Source organism: Artemia franciscana, chromosome 6 (assembly GCF_032884065.1).
Source record: "Artemia franciscana chromosome 6, ASM3288406v1, whole genome shotgun sequence".
Classification (NCBI taxonomy): Eukaryota; Metazoa; Arthropoda; class Branchiopoda; order Anostraca; family Artemiidae; genus Artemia; species Artemia franciscana.
In genome coordinates, this window is record NC_088868.1 from 35,739,252 (window position 1) to 35,756,926 (window position 17,675).

General features: G+C 32.0%; 1 protein-coding gene and 1 long non-coding RNA gene across 2 annotated transcripts in view; one reads left to right on the forward strand and one right to left on the reverse strand.

The window, feature by feature from the left end:
- Positions 1-1,465: 1,465 nt before the first annotated feature.
- Positions 1,466-16,067, reverse strand: LOC136028363 (uncharacterized). Its single transcript, XR_010617815.1, has 3 exons — positions 15,934-16,067; positions 5,368-5,503; positions 1,466-1,577 (listed from the first exon to the last, which is right to left on the reverse strand). It is a non-coding gene; the product is annotated as an uncharacterized LOC136028363 (long non-coding RNA).
- A 61-nt stretch (positions 16,068-16,128) lies between these two features.
- Positions 16,129-17,675, forward strand: part of LOC136028361 (uncharacterized) — a 31,965-nt gene continuing 30,418 nt past the window's right edge. The window contains exon 1 of the mRNA XM_065706150.1: positions 16,129-16,253. Within this exon, the coding sequence (XP_065562222.1) occupies positions 16,251-16,253 (3 nt within the window). The 5' untranslated portion in view covers positions 16,129-16,250. The remainder of the gene's footprint in view (positions 16,254-17,675) is intronic.

Below are 17,675 nucleotides of genomic sequence, written 5' to 3' on the forward strand. Positions count from 1 at the left end.
GTATATGAGGAGGATCCCCCCCCTGCCCATTCTATACGCTAAAGTTTTGTACTATGTCAGAAGTTCTTCTTATTCCAAATCGACTGCCCCTGCGTTTGAAGTCGTTCTCAAAGCATTGCGACAAAAAATCAGCTTTTGCTTTGTAATCTTTCAGATGGATAAAAGACTCGCCTTTTCGAAAATCAGGTAAATCTGCTCAGCCCCACTTCCAGAGGGTAAATTTAAACATGCTGAATATTTTGTATTCGAATAACTGTAAAAAATGTCTTTTTAATTTATATTTTGTTATTAAAACTTCTTTTAAATGTTAATATTAGAAAGTCACTCCTTACTTGCTGCTTGTTACCACGAACTGCTTGATTACAGTTTTGCCACGAACTGTTTGAAAATAAATGGTAGATATCCACTGTAAAGACGTGTGGATGGATCTTTGCTTAGAGGCACGTTGCTCAGGGTTCGATCCTAGCTGTCGTATAGCCGACACAGTGATCTTTGTGTCCGGGAAGTGTCTTTAATAGATGAATGGATAAAAAAATATCCAGTGTGTTTACTTCTATGCATTTTGGATTCTAAATTATTCACTTTATTATAGCTGCAATCAGAGCCAATTTGAACAGTGAGCCACAATAGCCATATAATAAGAAATAGATATTATGATGCAGCAAAAACTTCTTTTCTTCAAAAAAGCACAGTACCAGAGAAAAGCAATGCCATAGTGGGTATATTTTTTACAGATGTGATTTCAGATGCAAAAGCTTGTGAGTTAATTGGCCTATTGCTAAGACTATTTAACGAGCAAAATAACAATTGCTTCTGTGAGACAAAATTGACCTAAAATTTAAAATAAAGAAGATGAAATTTTCAGTCGTTCGCTGTGGGATGCGAAAATTTCAGAGTGAGAATTTAAACAAGCTTGCTCTAAAAATGTACGCGGCGATATTTGTAATCAGTGATTTCACCCACTATCAACAGCAACATGAAAACAAAATAGCAATGACATCATTACAATCTTTGTCGCTCCTAGTAAAACTACTAAAAGAATCTCTTCTGTTTCTGCATGGTCGCACACACGGTCTTTCCTAGGGTTGGTGGCACCCGTGGCAAAATTAATTACGACACCACTTCTGAATCAAATATAAACAAAAACGCCTCATCCCCATCCGTGGCATTCCTAGCTACGACACCGGGGCAAATTTCCACAGTCACCCCTCGCCCCTTCCTCCAACTTCAAACGTTCCTGGTCGCACACAGGAGCAAAGACTACGAACAGGTTTTTGAGAGGGGAGAGGTTGAGCACGGAATAGTAGGATTGCATAATGTTAGAAGATCAATCCCTCCGTCTCTCATCTCCTCCCTTACTTAGACCTCAACTTGTACACCAATGAAACCTAATATTACGTACCCTACAGATAGCTTCATAATCTGAAACGACTTAGAAATTCAATACACGTTATATGGATTGATATTACTTAGAACCTTGGATTTTATTAATCAAATACAAAAACAACCACAAAAAAACCATATAAATTGGAATTCAAACCATGCATCATCAGCAAATCACTGCTCCTCATGAAACCCTAGAAAAGAAAGGAATAATAAGCTATCTGAAGCAAGTTTACAGTCTTAAATGGACAGGACCATATATTCCTAATAACAAAATCTGTACTACCAGAAATTTATAAGCACCTTGGATCGGTCTCTCATCATTAAAAAAGAGTGAAATAAATTCATGGACCCAATATCCTTGTTCCCAGGCCATTCCTAATCTTTTAAACGTTTTGAAACTCTTAATTCGTCAACTTGTAGTGTTTTTTTTAAATATTATTATTCTGCTCTGTCTGGTTCTTGACTAAGCAATTGCTCCCATTACTAGTATCTTCACTTGTTCTTTGCGACAGGACACTCATTCTACTCAAATTTGAAATCGTTATTTTTTACCCTTAGAAAACAGTCTCTGCGTGTCGTATATAATAGAGCATTGTCACAGTTAATTTCAAAAAGAATAACGTCCGCTTTGGCTTTAAATTTTTTTTTCAATAGAATTCCAACAAATGTACTTTATTTAGCACAAAATATCAATTTCCAAGGCAAATAAAAAAAAAATGATTTACACTTAAATTCAAGGTTACATACAAGCATATGCATCATCGTTTGAAAATCCTTGTAAGGTCGACTCGACGCACTGCCCGCTTTTAAGGGCTGTGGGGGATATTTATTCTCCCCCCCTCTTATAACTTCAACTTACAAGGTACTTGAAATCTAATTGTCAGAGCAAATTTCAACTCTTATCAGGATACAACCCGAATTACTGGTTGTATTGTTTATTTGAGGATCTTTACAAAAGGAAAAAAAAATCAAATTCAGATATCTGGGGATACAAATTGAATTTTAGATACTACGCATTATAGAGAATCCTAGGAATAAAGCAACCTCACTTAACGTATATAAAATACTTTCTGTTTTCTATCATTCATTTGAGGCTCTTTATGAAAAAAGGAACCGCGTTGGCAACAGGGTTTAACAATATCCAAGCCCAAGGTTTGAAAACAACGCAAGTATATTAAGTAATAATAATACATATACTTAACACAAGTTTTGAGAATAATGCTTGATACACTTGTCCCATAATCCAAACCCAAGACTGGTATTCCAATATCTTGGGCGAAATCCAAAGAAGTAACTGCCTCGGTTCAAACCCAGATATTTGTGCATACTGATTTTGAAACATTTTATAGGGTTTTCACAATCGTAGTTTATCTTTCATACTTGGATACCAAAATCCAGCCATTTTTGTAAAATATCGTTGCTAAGAATTTTTAAGCGTAAACAAAGCTGAGAAGAAAAAAAAGACACCAATACTAGTGTACAAAGTAAAAGTTCATTCGTATTCTAAATTACACCTTAAATTCTATTCAAAAAAATAAAGTAAACAATGACACATTTGAATGTGAGTTTTGTTGAATTCAACGAGAATCAAGCTTTAGTCATGGAAAAATTCCTGGGTAGCCCCTGAAGTTTTGCCTATCTACACAAATGAAACTTTAGATGTCTGAAGTGCAAAATCATTGCTTATTGCACTTCCTGGCTTCAGGGCCAGGAAACCGAGAACAGCACCGCTGGTTCAAAATATGTAGTCAAGTACCTCATCCTTTATCACTTAGTCTTGTGGGAGTATTCGAAAACAACAGATGAAGTTTAAGGACTATGAACTGCTGATACGTAACGTAATTGAAACAACAATTGATGGTAATCATTTCCTATTTTTTTTTCTTGAAGCAACATCTACGTGGGATACCTAACCGTAGAAGAAGAGGATTTAGTTTTGACGTAATCAGCACAACATCCTCCCTCGAAGAAAGATGGTAAAGTTCCTGATTCCATGAGTGTTTTCACTTAAGACGATTTCAATCTATAGCTTTCTTTACAAAAAATCAAGGGAGAAAAAAAACTAAATTAATTTAAATTAAGTAGTAAAAGAAAACAAAAAATTAAAAAAAAATAAATAAAAAATAAAATCCGAACATTTCGACCTCACGTCCGGGAAAAAAATTTTACAAAAAAGAAACAACATTTTAAAATAAAATAATCTAAAGAAAACAACAACTAACACATAAGAGAGAGGGAAAAGAACAAACAAATAAATACAACTCACACTTTAAACACTTTCAGAAAGCTAAAGGCTTTTTTTTTGGTTCTTGGTTCCTTTTTTCTCTCTTGTGTGTTAGTTCTCGTTTCTTTAGAGGATTTGCTTTTTTTTAAAATAGTTTCTTTTTCCTTAATTATTTTTCCCATCGAAAAAGGCTTCCGGAAGTGGAATCAAAATATTCGTTTTTTTTTTATTATCTAAAGAATTATTGTTTTTTGTATCATTTGTTTCGCTCCACTGCTTTATTTAAATCAAGCCATTTTTCTCTCTTATTTTTTTTTTTGTAATTAGAAAAGCAGTTTGGTCTAAGAAATTACTTATAGTCATCGCTATTTATTTACATTTCCAGGGATAATCCAATATTCTTACTAAATCCTCGAACGGCAGTTGTTTTCATTGTGACATAAATTATAAACTGAACCGAATTGGAGTCCCAATTTCTCAATAAAATAAAAATTGTAAAAATATGTTTGCTCATGAAGGGTTTACGATTCAAACTGTTTTATAAGAAATGTGATATTAACTTTAAAAAGTCAATTAATACCTTTTTTCTTATTTCCACCGATTTTTTTTTTTCCATCAGTATCACTTAATTAACAAACAAACTTACAGAATAAAACCTGAGAACTATTTCGTGCATTATGGATATTCTGCAACAAATCACTATTTGTAATCCTTTTCACATCTTTTCAAGCTTATTAAAAGTACACAATACGTTTTCCAATAAAATGTTTATTGAAAATATCTATATTTTTTACACAATTTTCAAAAATTGTAAGCCCATAGATGAAGTATCCTTCTAGCTTCCTCTTAAACAGGAACCCTGCTTAGAATATAAGATTACTTTTACAGTTACTCTTTGAAACTGTCTGTTGCTAAGACAGACAACTGTTTATAACAGCTGTTATTCATAGGTCTCAAGATGCTGTTTATTAGCTTACAAGTAAAAGACCAAACTGACACCAAATACACAGACTTATTTTATCTCCGAATCATTCCTAACCAGCGAGAATTAGCAAAGAGTAAAGTGGCACTAATGTGTACAAAATCCGCCCAAACTACCTGGCGCTGGTGTTTCTTTGTATCTTCCAAGCCCCGTTTTTATGTTGTTTTTTCTTTTTGTAAACTGAGATATAATAAACTTATTAAGGCACTAAGTTTACCAATTACACTGGTATTTCCTTATTATTACAACGCAAAAATCCAACAAACATCAAACTCGAAATGGCCATCTAGGCTACACATACTCTTTGCATAACCTAGATTTGATTGACATAGAAACCACACAATTGAAAAAAGAATTATGACGAGCTATTTGAAGTCAAGAATTCTCTTTTTTTTAATTAAGTGAAAATGCACCATTATGGAAGAAATATTTCAAAAAAATCATCAAGTTTGTAATATCACCTGGAAAAAAAAATTAAATCAACAGTGAAGCAAGCAAGCTTGAATTTTTTTTTTAACTAAGATTTCCGGGATTTTGAATCTTATGGGGCTATTGATAATTCGTAGTAGACAAGAATTAGCGGGTAAGTGGCTGAATAATATTTTAGCCACTTAATCCACTGGGTTTTCTTAAAAATTCATTGATGCTCTCTAACACAGCTTATTAGATATCAAGAGCTGATCTACTCGAAACAGTTGTATATTTTAAAAACCTGAACTACAAAAAAAAAAAAAAAAAAAAAAAAAAAACAAGTCAAAATTTCCTCAAAACCTACCCAAAATTTCCAAAGAACCATAACTTGTGGCCTACTTTGAACTGTTGACAGAAATATAGTGATATAAAATAACCAATAGGAATAGGCTAACACCTAAAATGTTGGAAAAAATTGCAAGCTGAACGTCAGTAACCATCTGAAATAGAAATGAGAAATAATGAGTTGTTCTTTATGAAATTTCAAGGACCATCAAATTTAAAAATATCTTCTGCCTGCATTTATAATCTTGCGGTTGATTCGAAATTATAGAGCCTTTAGGGGATTGCTGACTTATTTTAGTCAGTGTTGTCATGTTGAACCACGAAAGTAAATCAACAAAACTAATTAGTTAAATTTGACAACGCTTTTTGTGTGTAAGAATCATCTTCTTAAGCTGTTTCGCACCATTTGTTCTTAGCCTATTTTTTTTTGCTAATTTTTAACCCATGTTTCCTTTTTTAGTTTGGTGCCTCTTACTGCTGAATACAGCAGATAAGGGTCTATTTTATTAAAATTAAATTCCTGACTGATCCTAAATTCAAGCCACTAGATTTCGTTTTCACGTCTTGGTGCTACAATCTGGCAAACACTGTTCTTAACATATCTTTTTGCTAACTCAAATACAATACAGGTAATTTCTTTGTTTCATTTACTACATTTAAAATGTTGCACTTTTGGATAAGAACTCTTTACTTGACGATCAGAGCCAAAACTTAAATTGGGTAAGAGAAAAAAAAAAAAAACAATTTATTAAGAGCAAAAAAATGGTAAGATTAAAAACTCTATGAAATGCACAGCTGATGGGTCTTTTAAGGGTATGCCATTGTGAATGAAGAATTTTTTTGTATGATGTCCTTAAAGGTTTCGATCAGATATAGTGGTGGCAACTCATGGGTAGATCAGAAGTAATTAGTGTGAAAATAAAACCAACTTGGTAACATTTCGCAAAAACATTATTAATAACCACATTACAAATCACTTAAGCATAAGAAGACCTCTATGCATACCTGCCTGAATCACGTAATCTTGTTCTCCCCTCATTCTACCCTTTTTTCTCCTTTCATAGTTTAAATATTTTAAATAAAACTTGGCAAAATTTTAATGTAAGCTAAGTTTTAATGTGAATAAAATTTTGTCGGTAGATTCAAGGAATTTTTCTTCTGAAAATATTTATGACAGTCTTTATGGAGATGTAATTTAAGATTAGGCATTAATTTTTAGGATTAAGGGTTTGTATTAGGATTTTAGCTTTTAGGGATAAATACTAAAATAAACCAAATTTTTGCCCAATCTAATTTTGAATAGTCTATCATTTGACCTGGTTTGTTTCAGTGATTCCTCTTTTTTATAGTTCACATTAAAAGGTTAATGTTTTCGCTGTTGTTTTTTCTGCTGTGTTGAGCAGTGGGGACGGCTTGGCATAGGTTCTTGCCATCAAGGACCTCCAGGTGACAAAATTTCAATTGACTTACCTACAAGGACATCTTTTTAGAAAGAGTAATTATCATTTTTTATATTTATCTATTTACACATAGAATGGTTATGTGTATTACATTTGAATATCCATCTGAAAATGGCTTCACCAAAAAAGACAAATAATATGAATGCTGTAGGAAAACACGCAAATAATAGTGCAACTTGTAATTCTATATTTAGCGTTAGGATTTTAGTATTTAGGGATAAATAGGGATTAATTTTAGGACTAAGGAGGACTAATTTTAGGATTTAGGAAGATGTCAATTTAGAATTAATAATTAACTTTTTAGGATCAAGGGTTAGAATTTCAGGAATTAGGGAAAAATTAGGGATTAATTTTAGGATTAGGGAGATGAAATTTTACTTATTTTCAGATTCAAAATCCGGAAGTTTACAGATACTGCCATCAAATCAACCAATTAATATTTTTATGATAATATTTTCATTACTTAAATATTCATTTTAATATTTTTATTAAATTAATATTTTATTAATATTTTAAATATTAATAATTTATGATAGTTAATATTTTTAATATTAAAATAATATTTTATTTTATAAATAAACCAAATTAATATTTTATGATAGATACATTCTGCAACACTAAAATATCCTAGGTCATTAGCTTTACTAAGCAAAATTACAAGTATTGACATGTGCATTTCTAAAAGGAGTAGTTCCAACTGGGACCAAAGGAATCCCTGCAACAGGACTATGAAAATATTAAGGGGGGCTGGAAAGCCAAGAAAATATTAAGGGGGGGCTGGAAAGCCAATAAAATATTAAGGGGGGCTGGAACACTGGAAAGCCAATAATCTGAAATAGAAGAAGATTCCTATCCTACAGCAGACAAATTGAGATTTTGTATTAATCCTTTTAAGTTATGGTTAATTTGTCATTCAAGCAAAATTTGTAATTTACCTCTTTGCTTGGGTTTCAAAATAGAAATTCTTGAAACTCTGAGACTGAAAAGATCTAGGAGAAAGAAAAAAATGTTTTAACAGGCCTGCCAATCAGATACCCAAAGTGAAAAATACTGCAATGGTAAATGATTCAAATATTTGAATTCAGACCATATCAAGCTTTAATTTAGTTTCAGAGTTAAGCCAGTATGCTCAATTTCAAAGTGCCAAATCTTGATATTAGCCTAATGACGGACAAAGTTCACCATCCAGCCCTTACCGTAACCTATTGAAATACAAAATTACTTTTTAACTAAATTAATTAAAAAAAAAACTGTTCCACTAAAGTAGTTTTTTAAAGAAAAGCTAAGAACCACATTAAACCAAAAATGAGCAGAAACAGTTAAATAGTTTTTCAAGCATAAAAATACCATACATACCCATCAATATATAAATAAAACTCAAAAGAAACAGAAATTACAATAAATAGCCAAGGTAAACTCAAAACGAACAAAAACTACAACAAAGAGGAGTAGGGCTAACAGCTGATATGCCTTCTAAAAACCAGAAGATAATTTGTACTTCACTGAAAACAATCTTTGTTCCAACCTATGTGTTTTTGTTTCTCATAACATAAAAAAAGGAAAAAAGTCACTATCATAACTGAAATTACATCAAAAAATTAACGAATATGGATTGACAGTTTAATATACACTGACATTCATTCCTGTAAGTAAAATGCATTTTTCAGTAAAGTGCAAATTATGTTCTGGTTTTTATGAGGTACAGGGGGCTTTAGCCCTAATCTCCTTTATGGTAGCCTAATTTCTGCTTGTTATGAATCTGATTTTTTTTTTGTAATTTCTGTTCATGTTGGGCTTGATTTACTTATTGATAGTGTTACAGTTTAACACTTGAAAAACTATTTAACTTTATTTTTGCTAAAACTTTTTGTGGGGAAAACGTCTTATAAAATTAATTTCTGTTTGGTTTAATAGACACAAGCATAGTCAGAGTCACAAATAGTCACAAACGCAAGCAGTCATGGTAGTAAATAGTTACAGTAGCAGTTGCAGAACTTGCAGTAATAGCTGTATTACCCTTGAAAGGTTAAATTTAATAAATAAAACTATTTTGATTTTGTTCCGACATTCCCCTCAACTTTCCATGAAAGCTTTATATTAATAGTGTTAGCCCTCTTGGGCACCAAGGGTCAAAAATACGTCCCCCCCTTCCCAACAACGAATGCTATAAGCAAACAGCAGGCGAATTGCACAACTTGCAGACTTTGGCTAAATGGTTGTGGGGGGTTGTCATCCCCAGAGGAATAGCTATTGGATCTTTCAACTATACTCAGCAAAACGGCTATCTCGGAATTTTTATCCAATTTCTTTGGGGGAGCAAGGGGCCTGAGGAAGGTACAGGCCCCCCAGTTAATTTTGAATAATAAAAGGGCACTAGTACCTTTAATTTTCTATCAAATGAGGCCCATCCAAAGTTTCTACAACAATACCTTCCTTACAAATGGATTTGATAAAAAAAAAAAAAATAATACAAGGAGCCCATATTACTCTTTTCTTAGGCAGCTCTATTGTGCTGATGCTTCTAGAGTTTTGCTTTTGAATGTTTATTAAACCTTCAAAATGCTCTGTCATCTTCTTACATTAATTGAAAAAAAGAAACCCTGAATATCAGGTTTATGGAGGAGAAGAATAAATAAATTTGAATAAATTAAATATTTTTTTTTTTTATTTTAATATATTATATTTTTTTAATATATTTATTAATATATTTTTTTATTTTAATATATTAAATTAAAACAAATTAAAATAAATTAAAAAAAAAATTAAAATAAATAAATTTTTAATAAATTAAAAATAATTTGAAATTATTTTGCTTGCTTAGTTCCAACCTTCAAATGCTTTTGAATGGTTGTGATTAGAGTACCTCTGCAAATGAAAGTAAAATGAAGGAAAAAGAATCACACAGATATTTGGGCCTAAGAATAGCCCATATTTGTAAGTTATCTACAGTGAAATGATCAGCAATTCATGGTAAAAAGAAATGCACCCTCTCACAGTACGATAATTTTCCCCAGATTCATTGAAACTGACACAGACACATAGTTGGTTCTCTATCAAAGGTTCTCTATATAGTTGGTTCTCTATCAGGTCCAAGCAGTTTCATTGAAATATGGTTAAACTTTGATCTCTATCCATATGATTGCTTTGACCTTGAAAATGTGCCCAGTAAGGACAAGTTTCTGATCATTTTTTCCGAGACCTTAGTTTTTCCTTTACCATTTCTGATAACCAAATCAATGAGCTTAAAGAGCTTAGAAAAACATTTAGAAAGCTTAGAAAACTTAAAAAAAAGAAAGAGCTTAGAGCTTAGGTACAACAGAATTAAAGAAGAGTTACTATATGACCAAATATTTCTACAACTAACCTCAAAGTCAGCTTTTTTTTTCTTGTTCCTCATCAAAAGATGTATTTTTATTTAAATAAAGAATGTTTTGTTCTATCTAATGCTGCATGGAACGACCAAATTGTACTGGGAAATGAGTAGAAAGACATCCACTGGAATTTATTATGTTATTTTAAGATGAAGAAATAGCAAGCCACAAAAATTATCAACTGAACATGTATGCACTCCCCTCCCCCCAAAAAAGGCAGTGTTGCTTCAAACCTTTTGAGCTTAGTTGCCTCTATGGAAGTGTTGCCATCAAGCTGTCCTATAACCAAAACCCTGGCTAAGACTCCTTTCTCATCCTATTGAATGGAAAATCTATTTTTATATATTATCATCTCTTTCTTTCCTGTTTTTGGAGTGTATATTTATACATGTTTCTGTGAATGTCCAAAATACCTGGTTAATGTTGACATTCACCAGTGAATATCCAAAATTGCTTTTTCTCTGCTTGGGTTCAATTAACTCTGCAAATCAGGCTTATGCAAGCTTTGTTGGTAAAAGTTAAAGTTAGGTTCAATAGGTTATAAAACTCAGAAATCGGTTAAAAATCTAACCTAATCTGTCACTATCAAACTGAAAAAGTTGACTGGCAACACTGACTAAATCCAAGGAGAAAAAAGGCATTTTGAACATTCGGTAATGAATGTCAATATTCACCAATTTTGGACATTCATGGTAACTTATACATAAACTATGATTTCATGATTTACAGACTTTTGATACTTTCAAATGCATCAACTTAGGAAGCCTCAAAGAAATATATGAATACCAGTAAGTCTGGTAAATTGAAAGAGCAAATCGCACCTAAAAAGCACTTGCAAACATTTCCCAGCCATCAGCATATAAAAATATATGATGACAATACTCAGTTTAGAAAGATCCAGGTTAAATGTCAGGGAACCATGGAGTGTCTCTTGAGGTCAACCTCTTGTAATAATCTGGCAAGCATCAACTTGATTATCCATTTGGACAAACAGCCTGTCTGCTGAGAAATTCTGGACAAACTTAATAAAACATAAGTGAAATCATGATCAAATAAGACATGTGAGAGTCTTCAGTGGAGAACATTACTGTATGCATGTGATCTGTCAAATATCATAGCTGACAGTGTTGTTTTTGCTAGATAATTAGTTTATAATTATAATTTGATAATTAGTTTATAAAATCAAAGTCTAGCCAAGCTATGTTATCCAGAGTGCTGTGACTTTTTCAAAAGCCAGTCCAAACTTTAAATACCAAGTCATCAATTTCAATAAGCCAGTCAACTTACTTTTGAGTTAATGATTTACTTTACTAAAAATTTGGATTTCGTGAAATAGGTTAATACAAGAGCATGTAAAATAGGCATATTACTTCTTCTTGATATAGAAGTTTCATTTATATTATATATATGATTAATAAACTATTAACAATAATTATATATTGTAATTATATATGAATAATTAAATATTATTAATTATTAATGGTTAATAATACTGCATTGATAATTATAATAATTATATATTAATAATTATACTATTATTAATATTATTAACAAGCCTTGAAATGAGAAAAAAAATATGTATGTCCCATACATTAGGAAAGCTACAATCATGCCCAGGTTGATTAGTTATATTTGAGAAAGCAACTTTGAAAGGAGGGGCATATTCAACAATCTACTATGATGAATTTCATGATACCCAGGCATAGAAATTAAATTTGCACATAGACATCTATAAGTTCAGACATGAGGAAGGACTTTAGAAGGGCATTTTTGAATGTGGCTTTAGAGAGAAAAACACATACAGGGGGGACATTTGATAGGTACTATCATTATTTTTACTAAGAATCTTACTGAAGATCTCTACCTTTTTTGTTCATCAGAGTCTAACAGCTTATTATGAATCATTATATCATATTCTCAGTTATCCACAACCATTTAATTTACTTGTGCAACAATGGATTTTGAAGCAGTTAGAAAATTCATTCGATAGCTGAAGTTCTACCAGAATAACCTCTATACACTCCCACAGAGGGGTTCAACCTAGGCTGAAGTTTTTTTTTCACAAGTAAAGCTGTTTTCTTCTTCTGACTCTTGGTTTCTTTGTTCAACTCATATACTCATAATTTGAATAAACTGTGATTAAATCAAGAAATAGAAATCACATAGGAAATATGTAGTTTGGGCTTTATTTGTGCATGTTAGGGGGGAAAGTTAGGGGTAAAGTATATGGAAGCTATGGTTAAAATGTGTTAGCTATAATTATTCTGTGTATAATGAAGTAAGAATTGTTTTCTTAGCATGTTTCCTTCTTAATAGCCCCTAATCTAGGGTTATACCAAAATTATTTCTTAAATTTGGGAAAATACACTTGCTTTACCTTAACAATTCTGTTGAAACAGCAGAAATTCCATTTTCCAAAAACTAAAGCTAAAAAAAAAGAGATTGAAAACTCAAAATCAAGGCTTTGATAGGTGTAGACATGACATGAATGTAACCTTCTAAGCTTAAGAAATAAGAAAAGTATAAACCTGATAGTTTGATAACCCTTTCTAAGGATATATTTTTGGCCCTGGATCTTTTACTAAAAGTTTGTTCAACTGACTCAACAACTTTCTCAGATGGTAAGCAGCCCCTAAACTCAAATTCTTTCTAGATTTCTATTAATCTGTATTATGTTCAAGACCCATCATTTAAAATACTATTTTGATAAAAATTGTAAACGATTTCAGCCAAAACTAGGTTTTATCAAGTTGAGACTATAGAATACTTTTTTCAACAAAGAACCAATGATTTATGACAACATTCATATTAGGTCAATATAAGAACCATCAGGTAGGGGGAAGTTTGCTGTCAGAAAATCAACAGTGATACTTGGAAATATCATAATAAGAAATCTAAAGTCCAACTACTGGGTATCTTGTCAGTAAAGGTGTATAAGTTTACATTACTGACCTACAAATAAGGTGAAAATACCACTCAGTGTATTTTTTATGCTTTTTCTGAATATAATAGTTGTTTTACTCGGAAGTTCCATTTTAGGCCCTTTATGGACCCTCATAGATGAGACATTTTTTCTAAATTGGTTAAAAACTTATTATTTGATTATACCCATTTTGCTAAAATTTTATGATCTATAGACATTGATTTTTTTTTGTGACCCAATTGAATCAACTATTTATAAATCTTTAAGAAAATTGCTGTGTTTACTTTAAACTATAAGTATCTTGTTTTTGCCAATGTGCTTGTCAACTGAATTGACTGTGATGTAATCAAGAACCAGAAAACATATGGGAAACATATATTTCATGCTATTTATTTGCAAAGTAGGGGGGTTGGGGGAAAAGTATAGTTGAGCTGCAGTCAAAATGTGTTAGATACAGTTATTCTGAATATAATAAAGCAAGAATTGTTGCTTTCAAAACTTTTATATAGCCAAAAATAAGAGAAAAAAGTATTATCTTTGAGAGTCCATAAAGGGCTCAAAATTGAATTTCCAAGTAAAACAAGTATTATGTCCAGAAAGGGCATAAAAAAGGCATCAAGTTCACCTGATTTGTTGGTCAATAATCTTTAATGCTATTTTACCTAAAGAAAACTGAAAGATTTTTTTTATTTAGCATTTTCCTTTAGAAGTAGACCATCAGATTCCTGAGGGAACCACTTTCTAGGTAGAGTGACAGAGATTTTACAATAATTTAACTATTGAAGAGGTGATTAGCTGTCTTACTACAGGGTATCTTACCCTAAGGAATCTACTGGTTCTAGCTTTATTCACTTAGCATGTTTCCTTCAGAAATGAACAACCATTAAACATTTACCCTTAAATAGTATCATTTGGGTAAATTTGCAGTTTACAACATATTTAGGTAGGATGAAATTGAATACATCACTTGATACCTTTTATTATGCCCTTCAATAGTTCAATAATTGTTTCTGGGATAGCTGAAGAGCTGGGAGGAAAGAGTTCTAAGGGCTGGGAGCCCTTAATGAGGCCCAGAAAGGTAAAAACAGTCTACACTTGCCAAAAGCTTAGAAACATGATTTTAACCATAAAATGTCCAGTGAAAAATTGCCATTTGCAGCTATGGTAAATGTTTAGTTATCACAAGTGTCACAGCATAAGCATTCATCACAAGTGTTTTGCAGGATAGTTTCCAGTTTAGAGCACTTAGAAATGCTAATTTTAGAAGTGCATCCATTTTTAGCTTTCTAAATTCCCCCTTCAACAAACTAAAATGCATAAAGTGGGCAGGGTCTTGAAGCTAAGGGAAATGTTGGGGCTGTACAATATGAATGAAATTTTATTTTAAATATTATTTCTAGTCATCACTGCTAATTTCTGTATAGTAGGAAGTTGAAAGATAATTAAAAACTTATGTATCCATTAATGGTGATTATACACTTTTACTTTTGAGTTGAAACTACCCAGCAAACCTATGAATCAGAGAGATTAGTTAAATATAATGTTTATGGTGTTGACTTGAAGAATGCCTTCCAATGCAATGGAGATTATACAGTTCTTCACCTCAAGATTAAATTTGTTTTAAAAGATTCTTTGGCTATGGGAAGACCTTGGTGAAACAAATTTGGTTGAATAGTGATCCTCACAAGTGAATAGGCTATTGCCTATAGAGCAAAGCAAATTAGTCCACAAGCCTTGTGGCCAGCAGAGCAAGGTCTGTATTCTGATTGGCTAAATTGTTAGTTCATATTTATGACCTAGTTTTAGTTTGCTTTTTCAGGCTATATGCCAAATAATTATTCAATAAATATAGAAGGTCCTGACCTTTAAAAATATGCGTGTTATAAAAAAGAAATCTTGCATAGATCTTCTGCTTGAATGACATACAACAAAATTGTTTTCAGCTTCACAGCTTTGCTCAATCCCAATTCATAAGGTTTTACACATATGCAAACACATTTCATAAATTAAAAAAAACCATTGATATAGCTCAGAATTCTACTCAAATAATAGGAATTACATTTAGAGAACTAAAGACAGAGAAAAAGCAACTGGTAACCAAAAATTAAGATAAAATGTTGTTTTGTCAAAATTTCAATAGGTATAGACCTGTCATGTACGCAAATTTCAGGGCCTTCTACAGGGAGAAGAAGTGGAGATTGGTACTTTAAAATACATTCCTGGGATATACTTTAGCCTTTAGACCTATCCCTGGAAGTTTCATTTTCCTAACCTAACCCCTTTCTGAGATAGTCAAAAGTCACTAAACAAGATTTTTACCCAAATTTGTTTTCAAATCACATTTTACTATTAAGACCAAGGAATATCCTATAATAATCAGGCCTACCATTCTTGAATCAGCAACAAGTGGAATTTTTTCTAAATAACCAATTTTTTTATATAAATATTCTTTAAAACTCTGGGGTCTAAGGACTGTTTTGTGCCCTCTTAGCCTTTTAAGGGGTTAGAATGGAGTTTACCCCACAATGGATTATGAATTAATAAAACATAAAAAAAAAGGCATTAAATGTTATATTCACTTTCATCCTAGCTAAATTACATTGAAAACTTTAAATTAACTGTTATTTGTCTATTACTCTGCTGACTCGAGTTAGCTCATTTTTATATGAGGTATTAGGCTACCAAGCTATAGATACAGTTTACCCTAGCCACAGAGCCTTTCAGTGGGCATATGATCTTATTATTTTCTCATCCTCTATTAATAATTATTTTCTGTTGTGAATAATCATGTATCTATCATCCAGGGAATATTACATCAAAGGATCACGTACTTTTGGTTGCTCTCAATCTGCAGACGGCCTAAAGAAAATTCTTTTTATTTTGCCTTATTCTATTGGGCTAAAGAAAAAAAAGTAAAAGTGCCATCTAGAATAATAACCGGCGAAGAAACTTGCTAACTAAGAAAAGATCCGCGAGCTGGGGCAGCTTAGCCTCCCAGCCATGTTCGCTACTCAAACAAACTAAAAGTAATTTAAAATATTAATTGCACTACTTTGAAAAAAAAGGTACTATGATCCAACTATTTTAGTGCCTGTTCCTCTGTGCAATTACGTTTATGTGACTTTACGGATTCCTCTTAATTTGATGAATGGTAAGATGTTTTTATTTATCTATTATTACCGCAATCCAGAAAGTTTTTCTGTAATTCGCTTGTTTTTAAGAGATAGGTTTCTTTTATTTACGTACACTTGTTCTGATAAGTTTCTTTCTTCTATATTAGTTTAAAACGGCCAATAGCCATCCAAGCACTGCTTAGCACTAGTCACCTAGGGTCATTTCTAAATTGTACCAATCGCATGTTGAGATAATGCAAGGCAACAGAAATAAAGATTAGTCAGTTTTGAGTACTATAAGATTTTCAATTATCTTTTCAAGCAGCACTTATCTAGTTGAAAGTGGGTATTTTCAAGATTCTGATTAAAAAAAAATGGTTTTGTTCAAAGGGCCTGGCCAATAATTTTATTGATGGGGCTCTACAACTTCCTTTGTATAGTTTTTATCAAGGACAGCTCAGCCGATGTTAAGAGTTAAGTGGGATCTATGTAGTATTTTTTTTAACAAGGCATTTTGTGTGGAAGGAGTTGTGGTAAAAACTTTGGAGGGGGTCATTCGACTGGAAATTAAAGGTTACAGCGTCCTTTATAAGAGTCAAAAGTGATTGGAGAACTGGCACTCTCCCACATACTTTTTGCTACCTTTACTCAATGATATTCCTCAAAAATCTTTTGATAAACATTTAATACCGCAGAGATGAAAGGTTTAGTAACCTAATTGTCCTCTGCTGCTGTCTTTATTATTCTTCTAATCAGAGAATTGCAAAAATCTTTTTTGTTAGAAATAAGGGAAATTTTTCTTTTCGAAAATCAGGTAAATTGATGCCATAACATTAATAAAAAGAAAACCAAGTCAAAATGTTTATGAAGTAACCAGGAGCCTGGCTGCAAACGGGGCTGCAAGGTGATTTTGAGGAGTGGCACCCCTAGAAAAAAGAATGTAAGAAATATATTCTTATATAATATAAGAATATATTATATATTCTTATGTTTTTCTATATTCTTATATATATTCTTTTTAATATATATTTATATATATATTAATATATATTATGTATATATTTTTATAGTGTTTCTTTAATACAAATTTTTTATAGTGTGTCAACAATAAATTAAAGAAACCCTTCTAGAATAACACCCTGTAGTAGCACGGTGGGTTGATGCTCTGCTTGGCAAAGCAGAACCCGGGGTTTGACTCATGCTGCCGCATAAGGGGGTGGCAGTCCTGCTTCTTGTCCATGCAGAAAATGTTCAGCAACTTAAACGTTGTTTAAACGCTCTATGCGCCGGCAACAGTCCAGGAGGATTTTTTTTTTGTTTCCGGAATAACATTAGTCTCAAACTTTTATCCTTAAAATTGCTAAATACACTATTTGAATTTTTGGTCTCTAAAATATTAGTAATATTTTTAAAATTTACGTTAATATGCATATATAGGTCATGTTCAATCTTACAAAGAA